The sequence below is a fragment of the Oncorhynchus masou genome, chromosome 15, assembly GCF_036934945.1.
Source record: "Oncorhynchus masou masou isolate Uvic2021 chromosome 15, UVic_Omas_1.1, whole genome shotgun sequence".
Taxonomy (NCBI): Eukaryota; Metazoa; Chordata; class Actinopteri; order Salmoniformes; family Salmonidae; genus Oncorhynchus; species Oncorhynchus masou.
Window position 1 is genome coordinate 17413977 of NC_088226.1, and position 20706 is coordinate 17434682.

The 20706-nt window shown below is 42.2% G+C and overlaps 1 protein-coding gene across 1 annotated transcript in view; it reads right to left on the reverse strand.

Moving 5' to 3' along the window:
• LOC135555790 (syntaxin-1B) overlaps positions 1-20706 on the reverse strand; it is a 61194-nt gene that overhangs the window by 22692 nt on the left and 17796 nt on the right. Inside the window, exons 2-3 of the mRNA XM_064988523.1 lie at positions 7812-7886; positions 5320-5419 (exon numbers count right to left, since the gene is read on the reverse strand). Coding sequence (XP_064844595.1) covers positions 5320-5419; positions 7812-7886 — 175 coding nt within the window. The remainder of the gene's footprint in view (positions 1-5319; positions 5420-7811; positions 7887-20706) is intronic.

Below are 20706 nucleotides of genomic sequence, written 5' to 3' on the forward strand. Positions count from 1 at the left end.
AGTGTTTTAGTCAGTGTGTTAATAAGCCTGTGTGTGGGACTCAGCTGCAGTGTTTGGGCTGATTTATTACCGCTGCAGTGCCATTCATTCAGTCACTGGAAACCAGCTCAGCCCTTTCTGTCTCTCCTCTCTTCCTCGCCTCTCTTCCTCCCTCCCCTCCCTCCCTCCCTCCCTCCCTCCCTCCCTCCCTCCCTCCCCCTCCCTCCCTCCCTCCCTCCCTCCCTCCCTCCCTCCCTCCCTCCCTCCCTCCCACACACTTCACTTCCTACAGTACCTCATCCTCTCCTTCCTTCGCACCCGTAATTCCCTCAATCACTCCCTTCTCTATCGCCCCACCTCCGCAAACACCCCAACACTCTCATCTAGTCTAGTGCAAAAGTCTGTTTTCCAGAACACTCCACCAACAAGAAGACTATCTCCTAACACATAATTAACTGGTAATAGAAACTCATATGCATAATTTGTTTATCTACAATAAATGTATAACGTCTACCCATGATTATACATAACTAATGAGTTAATTGCCGGCATGTTTCTCTCGTGTTGTAATTTGGCTGTTGGCTCAATAAGATAGTTTGCGCTTTACCTAAGATAAGAGTTTTCACAAGAGTGCAGCACCTAAATCCTCTGGTTAATCTTAAAACATGGGCCTTGTAGCCTCGTACCTCGTGAACCATAAATAAACAACATATCTAATTATGTGAAGCCAGGAAGTACACTCTTAGAAAAAAAGGTGCTATCTAGAATCTAAAAGGGTTCTTTGGCTGTCCCCATAGGAGAACCCTTTGAGGAACCCTTTTGGAACCCAAAAGTGTAACCAAAAAGTCAGAAATGAGTCGGAAATTGGAAATGTTTACAATGAATCATTCAACACGCGAAAATAATATAATTTAAAATCACATTTTTGTGGTAGAAAAGGATATTCATCATATAGACAACAGTAGGCTGCTACAGTCATACAGTATTCTAACACTGCTCTCTAGCATTATTATGTGCATTGAAATGTAGGGACTGTTCTGTCCATCACAAGTAAATCAATGAGATATTTACAGGAAAATTAAGATAACCAGTCATTTCTATACAGAAAACACAGATAGGAGAATTACTTTTCAATGTACTGTATCAGCAAGGAAAGCCATTGTAGTTTTGTGATATTTGATTGGGGTATATTTAGAGTTAGTTAGTGCCAATTAGTCAGTAATTACTGGGCAATGTTTAGGTGCTATCAACAAACCAATCAGATGCTAACAAGCGCCTGTCTGGTACTTCAAGCAGTAGGTAAACACTGGAAGCCTTGCTTGCTGGGTTGTGTTTTGTTTTGAATCCTGTGCTGTTTTTGAACTAAATGTTTGTGTATTACATGTGTCCTGTAGCTACTCTATGCCTCTGCACTTTACCTGTCTATCGATTGTCCCAAAAGCAAAAAGTGTCCTATGTTACTGAACTGGCAACTCATATTTGCACACCATGACACCTCCTTGTGGGTCAATACTGTTGTCTGGGACTAGCATCCGTGATTTATATTTCAAAACACATGAGCTAGCTACAACACAAAGCCATTTCAGTTGAAAGATGTAGCTTTTGCCCTCTAAGAAAAAACCCTGAACCCTAACCTATAAGGCATTTTATGTGTGTACGTGTAACTGGATGTAGACTACAACTAAATAGCTTACTAAATATTTTGGCTGCTGTGTATTGCCTTCCATTGACAGGTCCGCCCTGTCCTTGTGTACACCCTGTGTGTAACGTGATAAGTGAATTCAGTGCTCAACTCAAATGGAGGGATTCCTTGGGATTTCACTATACATTATGGAGATGCCCTTCGGCCATGATTGGAGAGAGGCATGAGATTTAAACATGTCCCCGTTGCCAAGTCCACAGTGCATTCTGAATAACTACAGGCTACAGCTTTGGGTTTCCAACTGATGATAAATGAAGATGGTTTCTCTCCACGGATTTCTTCAGTAAGCAACTACACTTCCCAGCATGCATTATCCAAGGGAGTACACTAGAATGCATTTTGTATCGTCCACTGAAAGCCAAACATTATTTGGAATGGCTTGACATAGGGATTGGCCAAATTTAAGCTTTTGGTTCATTTTGAGGACATACATGTAATATTAAGCTAGAACACATGAATATAATAAAAAAACATAACAGAAACAGAAATATGCCAGCAATTGTGTAGGGACAACATACTTACTGTCTGAGTTGGAATATTTAATATAATCAATAATTACAGCGAATCTAAAGATATTATGTTTCTGTGAATACACTATAGTTTTGGCAAGTCGGTTAGGACAACTACTTTGTGCATGACACAAGGAATTTTTCCAACAATTGTTAATAGGCAGATTATTTCACTTATAATTCATTGTATCACAATTCCAATGGGTTAGAAGTTGACATACAATAAGTTGACTGTGCAGCTTAGGAAACTCTACAAAATCAAGCTTCTAATAGGCAAATTGACATAATTTGAGTCTATTGGAGGTGTACCTGTGGATGTATTTCAAGGCCTACCTTCAAACTCAGTGCCTCTTTGCTTGACATCATGCGAAAATCAAGAAAAATCAGCCAAGACCTCAGAAAAACTTTGTAGACCTCCACAAGTCAGGTTCATCCTTGGGAGCAATTTCCAAACGGCTGAAGGTACCACGTTCATCTTTACAAACAATAGTATGCAAGTATAAACACCATGGGACCACGCAGCCGTCATACCGCTCAGGAAGGAGATGCGTTCTGTCTTCTAGAGATGAAAGTACTTTGGTGCGAAAAGCACAAATCAATCCCAGAACAACAGCAAAGGACCTTGTGAAGATGCTGGAGGAAACGGGTACAAAGTATCTATATCCACAGTAAAACGAGTCCTATATCGACATAACCTGAAAGGCCGCTCAGCAAGGAAGAAGCCACTGCTCTAAAACCGCGATTAAAAAGCCAGACTACAGTTTGCACATGGGGACAAAGATCGTACTTTTTGGAGAAATGTCCTCTGGTCTGATGAAACAAAAATATAACTGTTTGGCGATAATGACCATCGTTATGTTTGGAGGAAAAAGGGGGATGCTTGCAAGCCGAAGAACACCATCCCAACTGTGAAGCACGGGGTGGCAGCATCATGTTGTGGGGGTGCTTTGCTGCAGGAGGGACTGGTACACTTCACAAAATAGATGGCATCATGAGGATGGAAAATTACGTGGATATATTGAAGCAACATCTCAAGTCATCAGTCAGGGAGTTAAAGCTTGGTTGCAAATGGGTCTTCCAAATGGACAATGACCCCAAGCATACTTTCAAAGTTGTGGCAAAATGGCTTAAGGACAACAAAGTCAAATTATTGGAGTGGCCATCACAACGCCCTTACCTTAATCCTATAGAAAATGTGTGGGCAGAACTGAAAAAGTGTGTGCGAGCTAGGAGGCCTACAAACCTGATTCAGTTACACCAACTCTGTCAGGAGTAATGGGCCAAAATTCACCCAACTTATTGTGGGAAGCTTGTGGAAGTCTACCTGAAACGTTTGACCCAAGTTTAAAACATTTTTAAAGGCAATGCTACCAAATACTAATTGAGTGTACGTAAACTTGACCCACAGGGAATGTGATCAAAGTTATTCTGACATTTCACATTCATAAAATAAAGTGGCGATCCTAACTGACCTAAGACATGGAATTTTTACTAGGATTTAATGTCAAAAATTGTGAAAAACTGAGTTTAAGTGTATTTGGCTAAGGTGCACGTAAACATCTGACTTCAACTGTATATGTAAGCAATGATCTTCCCACTCAGACACTTTAGTTACAAAGAAATGTTCCAAATGGCCAGATTCCCCACGTTTATCAAATAAAGAAATTCGACAACACACACACACACATAGCACAGCAACCACATACTTACTAGTTAAACCACCTGGGTAGATAACTAGTAACCAGCTAGCTCACTCACAAAAACTGAACTCCGACAACTAGTCCCCAGGAGAAAGTCCTTCGTGAAGCATGCATGACAAGAAAAAAAAGGAAGGGAAAGGGGGGGGGGACAAAAGACAGACAGAAAAAGACAGAAACAGTCCAACAACATTAAATAAGATAAAACATGCATGTGTAGAAATTCAAATCAAATATTGAAATCATAAGGCAAAAAAAAAAAAAACGGTGTGCAAAAACACATTGAAGAGCTACAATAAAAGTGATTGGGCAATAAAAGGGATGTGAACGTGTGAGAAAAGGAAGTGACATCTGAAGGATTCCGTGATGAGGGTACAGTAGGTATTGTGCCACTGCCTGCCCTGAGACTCTGGGTTAACACAGACTAGAGGTTGTCTGACAAGGCCTAATATTAGCAATGAAACATTCATTCACTCCAGTTGAGTCACTAGCAGTCTGGGTCACTGTGAACTCGGAAGAACATACTACACTCATCTCCTAACTACCGCTCGGCCCTACAGCAGCACGGCAACAATGAAGGGGCCATTTTCTGAAACATCTTCCACTGTACATTTTTGACTGATTGATTGTGGCATATTTTGGGCCCTATTGAGGTTTTGACAAAATGCCAGACAGTCATCAGGGCCTAAAAGCAGTGGTTGGAGGTTAACAAGATTGAATATCAATCAAATTATTGGAGAAAATACAATATTATTTAAATATTTATACACATCTTCATGTCTGTTTTATTGTACACTTATAAGTGCTATGCAAGGTAATACCTTAGTGCTCTTCTTTTTTTGAAAGCCTGCCTAAAAACAACTTCATTTGTTATTAGGGCAAATTTAAGTGCTGTCTTCATTGACCGTAAGATTAAAATATGTTATAATAGTGATAATATTGTCACAATAAACACAACAAAAACTTTTCCTTGAGTATTCAATGAGTGTGGTGGTGAACCCTCATCAACCAGTGGGTGGAGTCCCACCCTTGCAAATGAATTTGTTGAGTCGTGTGTGTTGGCCGGGTGTGTGTGCGTGGGCCGGGTGTGACTCAGTAAGAGATGCGTGGGTGGGGTCACATTCACTGGGTGCGTGGGTGGAGTGCCTCCCACAGGTATATCGCCAGGGTCACACACACACTTAAACCAATCTGTCTCCACTATCCTCAGGCCCTTCCTGACTCCCCCTCACACAGACCTGAAAGGATTTGATACAGATAGTAAACCGGAAAGCAATATTGAATTTTCTGGCATATCACTTCTACCTATCCAGTCCTGTCAGTGCTGCAAGGTGGAGTCCATAAGGACTGAGGGAAAGCAGTATGGAACTGGTATGGAATTGGCCCCATCTTAAAAGTATCCATTTGGGCTCATGGATGTGGCGAGACTTACTTTCGTCAGGGTTGGGCGCTGCCAGGATGGCGCTATGCTGCTTCTTGACCTGCTCCACATCTTCTGACAGCTTATCTATACAGACTCGGATCTCTTCCACCTGCACAGGGAGTGAGAAGGAGGGGGCAGAGGCAACATACACGAGGGCTTAATTCCTGTACCCTTTAAATGAGTGTACTGTCAAATGGCCGTGGTCTAAGGAGCTTTTCCGTTCTAGTAATTATATTTCTATGGAATCGACCAACCGCAGCCACCCACGGAGAGCATGTGTGTACAGCATGGGAGAGCTGAGAGCCTCTGAACCTCATCATGGACAGGACTACCTCACATACTCAATCATCGACTGACATGACGACCCAATGGAAGCACTTTCTGATGGGTGGGAGAGCAGGGAAATCTCCATAAGACGACATAAGTCAATTACTGACTGATAATTATCATCTCGGCTGCCTTAGGGTTTGGAGGCTTGATTCTTAGCCATCGTTGGGAGAATTGCATGTTATAAATGGGTTTCACACTGAGACATGACAGCGAGACCTGTTTACATACATACACCCGCAATAACATCTGCTAAACACGTGCATGTGACAAGTAACATTTGATTTGATCGTTAATACCTTATTAAAGTATTAGCTATATATCGTCACTCATTGTGGATCAATATCTCTATCTAACATTTGTATGATACAAGATGGTCGCTGTTTTAATAGTGGGTGTTCAAACTCCTCCAACCCCACAGAATGTGCAGAGGCGCCTGCAGATAATACATTTACAAAAACTTCTGACGATCCCCTGAAAGCCTGTGCAAAGTCAGACTCAGCAGCCTAACCACACATTCTGCATTCATTCCACTTCTCCATCTGAATGTGTTATGTAATCCAATTCCCAATACAGAAGTGTTTTGGCACTGTTTGTGGATTATGCGGATACTTTTGCATTGACTGTATGGATATGAGCATATATGTGCTCTTCATTCCTATTCATTCTCTACTCAATTATTAAAAGCTCTTCCTATTTTTCTTTCTAGGGGACAGAGAGTTCAATGACAATGGCTTGTGAGCTACTTCCTCAACGAAGCTTAGGCATACCGAATCAACTCATTCTTTATAGTGAATCATTGTTTAGCCCAGATTGAGCCAATTCCCCTTCCCCTATAGTGTTCACTTAATAGTTTTAGAGGAGAGCGTTGTAGAGCAGACAGATTCGTCTCCACTAGGACGGAGGAGTTGAGCCACGGCTCATAAGATAGTGAGGAGCACAGCTAAGCCAGGCTCAATAACTGCGCCCTGCCTGCAGCAGCAGCAGAGCTCTTCAAAGGCAGGTGTCCTCAATCCCAGCTAGCCCCTTAGGGCCCCACTAACAGTGTCTACTGCTTCTTGATGGGCCAGAGAGTCTGCTTACCTGGTCTTCCAGGCTTGATAAGATGCTGATCAAAAGACAAGGACCAGAGTTGTGGATTTGGTTTGCGATTCCTGGTGCTGTATTGCAGATAACTGTGTATCTGTTCCAAGGTTTTTGCTTTAACAGCCTTTTCAAAGAGAGAAAACAATTCCTCTGTGTAAAAAAAATGGAGGCCGCGTTCTGGGCGTCTTGCACAAAAGAAAATCAACTACTGGACATTTTAAGCCACAGATTGTCTGTACTCCCATAAATGCTGGGGCACTCTGTAGCCATATTGTCAGACATCCAGGGTGTTAATGTCTTCGTTCAGACTTAACACTCAGCGATAAAGAGTTCTGGCAGCATCTCCAACATATAAAATATACCACTGATAGAGTTGATTGATTCACTGCAGTCTTATTATGGTAGGAAGAAGAGTAAGGTCACCCAATTTTGGTATATTAATCTAAATAAATCACATGAAACCCAGGGGGAGGGAAATAAAAGCTGTTACATCCTCCACACCTTGGTCTTTAATTAGCTTTCCCCCGCCATTGGATCATCAATTAGTATGCAAGTCATTCTCATTTCTTGTGTTTGAACACACCAAGCATAATGTTGCTCTACTTGCATATCCTGCCCCTCCTCCTTTTCCTCTCAAAGCATGTTCCTGGTTGCATAGGATGCATGTTGAAATAAATTATTCTTAATCACTTTCAATTTTGAAAGATAAAGCTGAAGGGAACATGACCTGGGGATAATGTAGCCAGTAGGCCTATTTTCTTTTATTGTTGTTACATTATGTGGCCTGATTTCACCCTTAATGATATGGCATTAATATGTACTGCACTTGGAAACACTATTAAATGGGGAACACATTTACAGTAACACCTTAACTTGAGATATATGGCACTAATAAGGCACTTACTACCAGTTAATCAGCAATTATGACACTAAGTATAGACCTTAATTAGCCCTTTGCCCCCTTTTATTAAACATGACCCGAAGATGTGTGGATACAGGAACTACCAGGTTAAGTTTGTAATAATGGTAATTAGGATGTTTCTTATACCATTCAATGGCATGTATTACAGTTGTTTTGTTGCACTGACCTGTTCGAAGAACTCATCCATGAAGTGATCCCGGTCAACCTGGACAACTTCTTCATCATCATCGCTGTCCTTAGCCTGAAACAGAAGAGGTGAAACACAAAATCAGTCCCCCATGCACTGCACTGGCATATTGCTATTTATTGCTGATTGCGTATTTGTGACCTGTGCAAACCGCAGATAACACAGTACCACACTTGGCTATAGATCTCTCCTAACTGCTGGAAGGGTAATGAGTAAGGATGGAAGGGTAAGGAGTAAGAATGGAAGGGTAAGGAGTAAGGATGGAAGGGTAAGGAGTAAGGATGGAAGGGTAAGGAGTAAGGATGGAAGGGGGTAAGGGGTAGAGAATAAAAAGGAAAACCCTTGTATCCATACTGCTTGGTGACATGCATGGCAACCATTTTAGATAAAGCCACAAAAAAAGGCTTTGAAATATGTGTTATATTTGCGCTGTCACTTCAAACAGTTCATGATATGAAGGGAGTGACTCTCAGGGGCTCCAGAGTTGCGCAGCGGTCTAAGTACCTGGTTCGAATCCAGGCTGTATCACATCCGTCCGTGATTGGGAGTCCCATAGGGTGGCGCACAATTGGCCCAGCGTCATCGGGGTAGGCCGTCATTGTAAATAAGAATTTGTTCTTAACTGACTTACCTAGTTAAATAAAGGTTAAATTATAAATTCTATATATTTAAATAACACAAACCCTTACATAAATCCTCTTCGACTTAGTGTGATGCGAGCTGTGTGAACCGACCTCAAAGGGGTCAAGGACTAAGAGACAGTGAGAAAGAGAAGCTGTATACGAAGCTGTTGAAAATGGCAGGAGAATCGATGGAACACCTTACATTTGCGCTAAAATAATAAAGATGTGTCCTCGGCTTCTTGTCGCGCTAAGCGTTGATGAATTGCCAGAGGCCCATGGAGAGGGCCTGAGGTGTGCAGTGTTGGCAAAGTGGAGCGTGGGCCGTCTGCCATAGGGCAGCACACAGCTCATTATGTTGCTGATACAGTATTATGGGCACTACAAATTATACACCCAACGAAAAAGGTGACACCAGGCAATAGATAGGGATAGATCACCTCATGTGTATGCTGTATGGTCAAATTGATGAACTGTTTAGGCAATAGCTTGATGGGTATTTTTCCTATTTGCGTCAGAGAAGGGCATAGTATTCATGTTAATTAACAGACAAGCAACAGTTAGATCTAGGGCTCTATTTAATCCGTAGCGCTGAAGAGCTGCACTATAGTGCGATAGACATTTAAAGGCAATGTTCCCGCGTTAGCTAGGACTGCATTCACAGAAAACGCTACATATGTCGGCTCAATCTGAAATTACCTTTACATTTCAATCGCGCTATAACGCTAAACCTCAACGATACAGATTAAATCGAGCCCCTAGAGTGTTTTGTGACCTAATGGCAGTCATGTTGAATCACATTGTGAGGGGGAGAGAGGTTGACAAATCCATTTCACCTGGAGAAAAACAACAAATCGACAAGACCTCTACAGTGTTGTCTACTAAGTCCACACTACAAGAACAGTCATTGCTGAACAGCTTAGTCATAAACACAGCTAGTGGACACCTATCTATAACTGTTGGCAAACAGAGAAATGTACAAAATGGCAGCCATCTACTTGGGCACACTCTAGTCAACATATTCCCTTCACTCTTCATTGCTTCCTGTTTGCCTTTTGGCCAGAAGAATACAGGAGAGTTAAGTCATCTAAATCACATCTCATGCCAAAAGATACAGCAGCAGACAAGTGTGTCAGGGAGACAATGTTTTTTCATAAGGTCATACGGGAGGGGAAAATAGCTCCAAGGAAGAGGCTGGATGCGTTGGGAGGCCTAGTCAAGTTGCTAGGTTTTTAACTAACGGACAGTTAACTATGTCTCCAGCGGTTGGGGCTGGCTTTGCCTTGTTTAGGGTTTAAAACATTTCCCTCCCGTGCCCACTTCTAACTAGCTAGCTCCACATCGAGGATGTGCAGTTCATGTTCCTGCCCTCAGTGCCCTCGGATGAGAGTCCCCCACTCTGCCTTGTATGGTATGATGAGAGACGGTTCCTGGTTGGATCCCTCACTGTCCAATGTAATGTGATGTTAGTGTATATGGAGTGTGTGACAAAGGATTAATATACCTTCAGTGCACGGAGCTTTGATATTGATACACGCTGCAGTTATTGGACACAGCGCCATTTAGCCACTTTTTGTTTTGTTTTTTCTCTCACCCCATTGTATAGATTTTTTGTCATTTAAATACTTTTCTGAAAAACATTCATTGACAAATGGACCTTTTGTAAAAAATGTTGCTCCATTTAAGCACATAATAGACTGTAATGTGTTGAGTTTCACAGTAGCTTTCAGGCAAATGAGCGGTGACTCACATTTGTGCTAATATTCACACAGGCAATATCAATGACCTACCATATTCGTATCAATTTCTCGCAATTATTTTCTGAAGCTTTTAGTACCGGCTCAATTTAAATGCCCATTGCGATGCAGAAAAAAGTTGCTGCGGTTATTTGATTGAATGAGATGTTGCTCAAATTTGGGTTAATGAGTAATTGGTTTCACATCTCCATATGATCATCGAAGAGAAAGACATTTAGAATGTTCAATCAGAATAAACAACCGTCAGGCTTCCACAGAGAACTGCGATTCTGACAGGCTCGCCTGAATCAGTTTAGGTTTCCCTTGGTTTTTATCAAAGGCTACAGATCTGGAACTGTGGTTCATCTGTCTGGTCCGTTTCATTCAGAAGGCCTTGGACTGGAGCATGTTGGAGTAAGATATGAACACGACTGATTGTGTGCAGTCGTGGCTGTGGCTGTGGTCATATGTGCATTGTGTCGTCCTCCAAGCTTTCATTGTGAAAGGGTATGGTTTCAACATACAGTCAATCAAAGTGTTGATTATAATAGGACTACAGATACCACCAATGTGGATAACGCGGTAGATGTTTTTATATGTGTAAAGTAGCAAGTAAAAACCATATAGCAGACATAGTAATATACTATGCTTGCGATATAATAGCAGTGTTGCAAGTAAATAATTCATTTGATAAGAGATAGTGGCCTATTCCTAGATCATTTCCAATTAAGATAGCTGATGCAGATTTAACATTATAATCCATGTTGAAACTACCAAAAACTCGACCATTTCTTTCAGGGATCCCCCAATGGTTTGTTCACGATCAACTGCTCAGATTTCCTCATTCTCAGAGCTGAAATATTCTGTCCATTTTCTATGTATTATTCATGTAATGATGGAGCAGCTTCTGCTGCATATTGCCCAGCCCACCATCTTCATGGCTGCCTGACTGTTACACTGCACAGATGCACACAATCTTAGCTGGGCTTATTTTATATAGATCATGATGATGTAAGAGGTATCAATGTGTGTTAAATCCTAAGCATATAGCCTACACCTACGTATTGCACAAAAGGTGAATGTTTTTAAACTCATCAATCTACACACAATACCCCATAATGTCAAAGAAAAAAAACAGTTTTCTTGAAATGTTGCACATTTTTGCAAAAAGCTGAAATATCACATTTACATAAGTATTCAGACGCTTTACTCACTACTTTATTGAAGCACCTTTGGCAGCGATTACAGCTTTGAGTCTTCTTGGGTATGACACTACAAGCTTGGCACACCTGTATTTGGGGAGTTTCTCCCATTCTTCTCTGCAGATCCTCTCATGCTCTGACAGGTTGGATGGGCTTCAAAGGCATTTTCAGGTCTCTTTAGAGCTGGGTTCAAATCCGGGCTCTGGCTGGGCCCCTCAAGGACATTCGGAGACTCGTCCCGAAGCCACTCCTGCATTGTCTTGGCTGTGTGCTTAGGATCGTTGTCCTGTTGGAAGGTGAACCTTTGCCCCAGTCTGAGGTCCTGTGTGCTCTGGAGCAGGTTATCATCAAGGATCTCTCTGTACTTTGCTCCATTCATCTTTCCCTTGATCCTGACTAGTCCCCCAGTCCTTGCCGCTGAAAAACATCCCCACAACATGATGCTGCCACCACCAGGCTTCACCGTATGGATGGTGCCAGGTTTCCTCCATACGTAACGCTTGGCATTCAGGTCAAAGAGTTCAATCATCTTGGTTTCATCAGACTAAATAATCTTGTTTCTCATGGTCTGATAGTCCTTTAGGTGCCTTTTGGCAAACACCAAGTGGGCTGTCATGTGCCTTTTACTTAGGATTGGCTTCCTTCTGGCCACTCTACTAGAAAAACTTGATTGGTGGAGTGCTGCAGAGATGGTTGTCCTTCTGGAAGGTTCTCCCATCTCCACAGAGCAACTCTAGAGCTCTGTCAGAGTGACCATCGGGTACTTGGTCACCTCCCTGACGAAGGCTCTTCTCCCCCGATTTCTCCGTTTGGTCAGCTCTAGAAAGAGTCTTGCTGGTTCCGAACTTCTTCAATTTTAGAATGAGACCACTGTGTTCTTGGGGTCCTTCGATGCTGCATAAATGTTTTGGTACCCTTCCCCAGATCTGTGCCTCGACACAATCCTGTCTCAGAGCTGTAAGGACAATTCCTTCAACCTCATGGCTTGGTTTTTGCTCTAACATGTACTGTCAACTGTAAGACCTTATACAGACAGGTATGTGTGTGCCTTACCAAATCATGTCCACTCAATTGAATTTACCACAGGTGGACTCTAATCAAGTTGTAGAACATCTCAAGCATGATCAATGGAAACAGGATGCACAAGAGCTCAATTTCAAGTCTCATAGCAAAGGGTCTGAATACTTCTGTAAATAAGGTATTTCTGTTTTTTTATTTTAGCGACCACAATTTCTAAAAACCCGTTTTTACTTTGTCATTATGGGGTATTGTGTGTAGATTGACGAGGAACATGTTTATTGAGTCAAATTTAGAATAAGGCTGTCACAAAACAAAATTTGGAAAAAAGGAAGGGGTCTGAATACAAATATGTATATAGTAAGCCACACAAATATGTATATAGTAAGCCACACAAATATGTATATAGTAAGCCACACAAATATGTATATGGTAAGCCACGCAAATATGTATATGGTAAGCCACGCAAATATGTATATGGTAAGCCACGCAAATATGTATATGGTAAGCCACACAAATATGTATATGGTAAGCCACACAAATATGTATATGGTAAGCCACACAAATATGTATATGGTAAGCCACGCAAATATGTATATGGTAAGCCACACAAATATGTATATGATAAGCCACACAAATATGTATATGGTAAGCCACACAAATATGTATATGGTAAGCCACACAAATATGTATGTGGTAAGCCACACAGATATGTATATGGTAAGCCACACAAATATGTATATGGTAAGCCACACAAATATGTATATGGTAAGCCACACAAATATGTATATGGTAAGCCACACAAATATGTATGTGGTAAGCCAAACAAATATGTATATGGTAAGCCACACAAATATGTATATAGTAAGCCACACAAATATGTATATAGTAAGCCACACAAATATGTATATGGTAAGCCACACAAATATGTATATGGTAAGCCACACAAATATGTATATGGTAAGCCACACAAATATGTATATGGTAAGCCACACAAATATGTATATGGTAAGCCACACAAATATGTATATGGTAAGCCACACAAATATGTATATGGTAAGCTACACAAATATGTATATAGTAAGCCACACAAATATGTATATGGTAAGCCACACAAATATGCAAACGCTAACACACTTGCAGCATCACACAAAAGCATGTTGGCTTTATTTGAAAAGGCAAACACACATCGATGGCTAAAGGCACCTTAATCCTGATATGTGACAGAGATTAAGTGAGAAATATATATTTCCGGACTTGTTTATATGTTTATATGACAAGTAGCTTTGATTGTAAAGGAGTCAGGTAACAACAAAGATATTCAGAATGTCCAAGATAGCTGACCTCTTCAGAGAGGCAATATCTTCTGATATTCCACAATGTCAGTGTTGTATTACAACTTGGAGTCTTTTCACCATCTCTTATCACATTAGCATCTTACCTACACACTAACACAGACCCCTGCTAAATCAATACAGCCATAAATAGCTGCGCTTGAATAGCTGCATTTGTTTGCTAGCGATCACCCTACAACACTGTGCATTGTTTGTGTATGTGTGTGTGCATACATGCTGGCTTTGAACTATGTGTTTAGCCAATAAAAGAGAAGGATACCAATCATGCTTTTCACCCAGGGGTGTAGAACAGTCCTCTAGGACAGCAGTGCTGCAGGTTTTCCATTTCGCCCTTGCCCCTAATTGATCAGTTAATGTCACTGATTTCCCGGAGAGTCCACACACCTAGTAACACAGGTCTAAATCTGCCACTGATTTAAAAAAGCAAGAAGGAAAACCAGCAGCCCTTCATGACTCGAGGTCAGGCAGCACCTCTGTTAAACCCGTAGCAATTATTAATTAAATATGGCAAATGTTATGCAGAAGTATTATGTTACGATGTGAGTAGCATATGTACCTCATTCACCCACTGGTGTCACTACAAGGTAGATATAATCTGCAATCAATACTCCTGGCGTCGACCTAAAGTAAGATCGGAAGCACCCAACTTGTGTATTAAAATGTGTATTCAAATGTGTAGTGAAATGTGTATTCAAATGTGTAGTAAAATGTGTATTAAAATGTGTAGTGGAATGTGTATTAAAATGTGTAGTGGAATGTGTATTCAAATGTGTAGTGAAATGTGTAGTAAAATGTGTATTAAAATGTGTAGTGAAATGTGTATTCAAATGTGTAGTGGAATGTGTATTCAAATGTGTAGTGAAATGTGTATTCAAATGTGTAGTAAAATGTGTAGTAAAATATGTATTAAAATGTGTAGTCAAACGAGCAGCAGGGCTAATGCTAACTCGTCGCTAGCTCTGTTGCCAGATGCTTCTGAGGGGATCCTCATCACAAGCTGCAGCTATGTCGGCTAGGCTACAGCTATCTCATCCTGAACTGGTCAGCGTTTTTACATTTCCACGTTTGTGTGTGTGTTGTCTACTCAATGTAGCTATATTTGGCTGTTTTCTTCCTTTACTCCTCCCAGGCTCTCCCAGCACTCCACCTGCATCCGGTTTCACCCGGCGGGGGGAATGGCAGCCTCTCTCGCCCTTGCTTGCCAATGGGCAGATAAGCTAGTTTTACAGCTCATATCTTCCATATGAGAGGTATGCGCATACTAATGATAAGTGGCCAAGGGGCAAAAAAACATTCCACGAAAACAGATATTCGTGAGGAGAGAGAGCACGTAGGTAGGTATGGTATGAGTAGTTGCATATATGAGCAGGTAAATCTGCTCGGACTGTGTGTTTAATGGAATGGAGTTAAGACGGAATTCAACTGACGATAGGAATGTGACGACAATAGTGCACAACATGTCTGGGCTGCAGAGATAAGGTTTGAGAGAGGTTTGCTGCAGTAACATCAGCAACAGGATCTATATAAAGAATGAATATCTTTAGATTGTGTTACAGCTGGTGCTAGATTGATCAATCTAGTATTAAAATTCACATGGACAACAATGGTACAACATAGACACTGGTTCGTTTGAAGGGTTTTTTGAGGAAATGAAATGCTAATTATTTAGCAGAGAATAGACATCAAAAGATGCTGTGAGGTAAGATATGGTTGAATACGGTTAGACATGGTTGGTGGAATCAGATGGGGTTCCAGAACGATCAACAGAAGTGTACCGCTCACTTGCTTGTGGCAATGGATTGTTGTAACAGCTGGACTAAACAAACCATCACGCTAGCCTGTTACACTGGACAGGCTAAATGCCTAGACAGGCTAATCAGGGCTTGAACCAAATCATATTTAATCTAATGTTAAGTAGGGCCTATAACTAATGTAGACCCTTTAGCTGAAGCTAACCCCAGACAACCTCATCTTCACTGTACACATTATTCTGAGTTACAACAGGCAGAAGAAAGGATTTGATAGCAATGTAAGGGATTCACAGTACTTCCACCACTGCCCTCCCTTCAGATTTACCAGAACATTCAAAAACACATTCATTGCTAGGTGTGAATGCAACCTCATTGTGTTCAGAGCAGTACATAAAGCATTGCACATCTGGGAGATAGGCCTCTTGAGGGCACCACATAGAAATGCTGTCGCTCTGAGCAATGTAGGGCATGCCTAATACACCTGCCATGTGAGTCTCAGTTAGTCTGGCTATAGAATATAGAACCGTACACGGTTCTAAACTGTTTAAGGATCTATAAAGTCGCCCTAGTTAAAAGTGTGTGTACTCTGCGTGTGATCCAACGACGTACACAATCGCATTTCAACTGGGTAACCCACATGAGGAAGCCCTGTCTGTGTCCCCCTCATCCCCTTTAAATAGCCAGCCGCGTCCAGATGCATGCCAGCGACTCGTGACACAATGAAACTTTTAGCGACCACAAAGCTAGCCGTGGGGGTTATCTGTATCGCAGACTGTAACACGCCTTTTCAAGTAGTTCATTCATTATATTCATGGAGATACAATGCTAGGCAGGAAGCATGAATTTAAATGTTGTATCACTGGATGTCGTGTAAAAAAGAAAAGGCTAGCCTTCAATGGGATGTAGTAATTCTTCAATAGGCCTATCCCTCACACCAGAGAAATGACTATGTACTGTACAGTATGTTGTACTACAGGCAATGTTACCCTTATGGAGTGATACATAAAGGCAAATCATCTGAAATGTATACTAAAACATTTTAAACAGTACAATTAATTACCTCCAATACGTCTTGTGTAATAAATGATCCCCGCCTCATTAGAACACCACTACACATTTTGGTCGAACGTAAACGCGGAAAAATGTACACCATCTCACTCGATATTACATACACAAATATTGAATTTATCGCTTATTCATCAAGCCGTTGACAGCCTAACCAGCTGTTTTGGATCTAGTGGCAAGGGAGCTTCCCTCTACGGATATTGTTTTATTGGTGGAGGAGAAGGGAAGTTACAATGCCGTTGTCCATGGGATCACACGAAGCTATGACATTTTGGCCCTGCAGTAAAAATGTCTACATATAATATAACATGCAATATCACTCTCTGCTTTGCTTTTGTGAGTGGAAGGATGAGTGGATGGATGAGTGGATGGATATGTGGATGGATGAGTGGATGGATGGATGAGTGTATGGATGAGTGGATAGATGAGTGGATGGATATGTGAATGGATGAGTGGATGGATGGGGGAAGAGAGTATGGATGCATAGAATGTGAGTGTTATGTATGTGTGTATATGTGTACCTTTGATGTGTATGTACATGTGTATGTGTAGCATTATAAGTGTGTATTTATGTGGATGTGTATTTGTCTGAAGTGTTATTCACAAAACTCCAGTCTGGATCTCTGAGAATGCCTAAACACACAAGTATTGGTTATCTCCTAAAAAACACACACCCTAGAAAACAGCCCAAGCACATTTGAAATGCAGAATTATATTCTTGCAACGTTCTTGAAAACCATTTGAAACTGAAGGCTCGCAATACGATCATATTGAGTAAATCATATTTAGCAGCCCAAAAAACAACAACTGAGACTTTTATGGGAGATATTGCAGCAACCATCATCCGTGATCGCCTGCTAGCCTGCGGACAGCATAGGATCCACCAGGAATAATGTGAGTAGCATCCGGACAGCTACCAAACAGAGGCAGTGAGTGTATCAGTTCAACCACAGAGGAAGGATGCATACTGCTGCGATCCCTGCTGCTGATGCTATAACAAACGGGCTGCTGGGAGGATGGATGGATTGATAGGGCCCATGTATGTGCAGATGTTTGGTCATACAGCTTATAAACCTATTTGTGCAAATATGTACACATATGTGTATATGAGTGTGTTTATGTGCATATTAATTGGATTAATTTGACTGACTGCACTTTGACAGCTAAAGCCCTGCGGCAAAGATGGAGCTATGGTGAGTGTGGATGAGGAGGATGAGGAGCAGAGGGGATGGGATGAGAAAGATAGAGTGAGGCAGAATGTGAGAGAGAGATCGAGAGAAAGGGTCAAGAGAAAAGAGAGAGCGGCTGTGGGGGAGGGGACAGAGGAGAGAGAGAGAGAGAGAGAGAGAGAGAGAGTGGGGGATGGGAGGAAGAGGGAGGGAGAGAGAAGGAGAGGGAGATGGAAAGAGGGAGGGAGAGAAATTGGAAAAGGGGGGAGGGGAAGAGAGGAGAGAGTCTGTAGCTAGCTAACACACATGATGCAGGTTAAACAGCATCTGTTACCTACAAAAAATCTCATTGCTCCCAGCACAGGGGATCAAACATCCGTTGTGACCCTACCAGGGGTCGCTCATTTCATACGTCCTCCCACCCCCAACTCCATCCTTCTGCATCCACGACATACAACTCCCTGTCAGGGAGAATTACATAAGCCTGGGTGACCTCAGGTGTCGGGGTGAATACAAATGCCATGAGCACCTTGCCCAACCCTTAGCCCGTCTGTACTGGGAGAGGAAGAAGCCATTGTAGAGAGAGAGAGAGAAAGAGAGACGCCCCCTGTCCGCCGTTACTGCCCATGTCTTTTGGGCCTGGTAACAACATTAACTAATGTCCCAATGTAGTACACAGGGGTTAGGGTTAGACTTGGGGGGTTGAGTGGTGGCAGGAGAGGTAGAGGGCACGGAGAGGAGAGAGATGAAATAAAGAGCCCTGATGTATACACACGTCAACCCTCATCCACTTCATGTCCATCTTTTGTCAATCCATGTTCGCTTTTCCACTTCCAGGGCTATAAAAAGCATAGATTGTCCATGTTCCTTTATCAACCGTCATTCTGATGCTTTGAGGGGGCCAAGGGAGAAAATGGAAGCGAGCTGTCTTTTTTATGGCTCATAATGGAGGGGGGAAGGATGGAGGATGGAGGAGGGGATGTTTAGATAGAAATAGATGCTGTGGCTTCCAGACTGACTCAGCGAAAACTCAGGGGAGTGTCTTAAGTGAAGTAACAAACAAGGTCAGGATGTGATGAGCGAGCTGCACTGGCTGCCAAACCTGGGCTACAGGCAGCACCCACAGGCTCACAGAGAGAGAGAGGGAGGCTCCAGTAGAGGGACACAGGTTCTGTCCCGATTCTCCACCCTTCTCCCAAAGTGTGCACTTCACACACACCACGGTAGAAACTCCCGCCAGTCTACGTTTACACCACTCCAATGCTTTTCAGTCCATTTTCACTGTAAGATCCACTGTACTGCGCATCCCCCCAGAATCCTGAAATATAACTAGTGACAAATGGTAAAGTATTAATCTTATATTTAAGCAATAAGGCTCGAGGGGGTGTGGTATATGGCCAATATATAATGGCTAAGGGCTGTTCTTATGCACGACACAATGTGGAGTGCCTGGATATACCCCTTAGCCATGGTATATTGGCAATACACACTATATATACAAAAGTATGTGGACAACCCATCAAATTAGAGGATTGGGCTATTTCAGCCACACCCATGTATAAAATCTTGCACACAGCCATGCATTCTCCATATACAAACATTGACAGTAGAATGGCCTTACTGAAGAGCTCAGTGACTTTCAACAAGTCAGTTCATCAAATTTCTGTGGCCGAGCAGCCGCACACAAGCCTAAGAATCACCATGCGCAATGCAAAGCACTGGCTGGAGTGGTATATCAAGCATCACCATCTGGCTGTCTGACCGACAAATCTGGGTTTGGCGGATTCCAGGAGAACGCTACCTGCCCCTAGGCATAGTGGTTCTGGCCAGGCCCCTTAGTTCCTGTGAAGGGAAATCTTTACACTGTGGAAACAGTTTGGGAAGCCGCTTTCCTGTTACACCATGAAAATGCCACCGTGCACACAGCGAGGTCCATACAGAAATGGTTTGTTGAGATCGGTGTGGAATGACTTGACTGGCCTGCACAGAGTCCTGACCTCAACCCCATCAAACACCTTTGGGATGAATTGGAATGCCGACTGCAAGCCAGGTCTAATCGCCCAACATCAGTACTGGCCCAACCTCACTAATGCTCTTGTGACTGAACGGAATCAAGTCCCTGCTGCAATGTTCAAACATCTAGTGGAAAGCCTTCCCAGAAGAGTGGAGGCTGGCTGATGTAGCAGCAATGTGGGGACCAACTCTGTTTAATGCCCATTATTTTGGAATGAAATGTTCGACGAGCATGTGTCCACATACTTTTGGTCATGTAGTGTACCACAAACCCCAAAGGTGCCTTATTGCTAGTATAAACTGGTTACCAACGTAATTAGAGCAGTAAAAATACATGTTTTGTCATACCCGTGGTATACGGTCTGATATACCACGTCTGTCAGCCAATCAGCATTCAGGGCTCGAACCACCCAGTTTATAATTGACTTTGTGGAACGTGTTAGGGGTTAAAGTAACTAATGAAAAAGGGCTAATCGAAAGGTTGAGTGTCGGCTGAGCCATATCTCTAAAACCCTATAACACAAAATGACAATCTTCTAATTCCCCTTTAAATGAATTTATAAAACCTTAATGACTATCACTATCAGTTTTATCAGACGTCTGTCTGTTATCAACAAGTATGATAAGAGGAGTAGAAATATTGCCAGAGGTGTTTTTGGAAACATGTGGCACGGTGCTAAGTTCAAACTCAATTTAGACCCTCTCTGAACTGCACGCAAAGCCCCCAAAATACATTTAGACTTACTTAAATTCACTTCATCACCATTTAACCAAGTCTGTGGTCTCCCTCAGGGAATCACAGCTGAGAAATGGAAACAGGTTCGTGAGGCTGCCAGGACGTTTTTGTTTTGGGGCATTGTACATGACCAATTCCCAGAATTCAATGAGCCATGTAATCAATATAGAAAACGGTGAATGATGGGAGGATTTAACAAATCTGTGATTG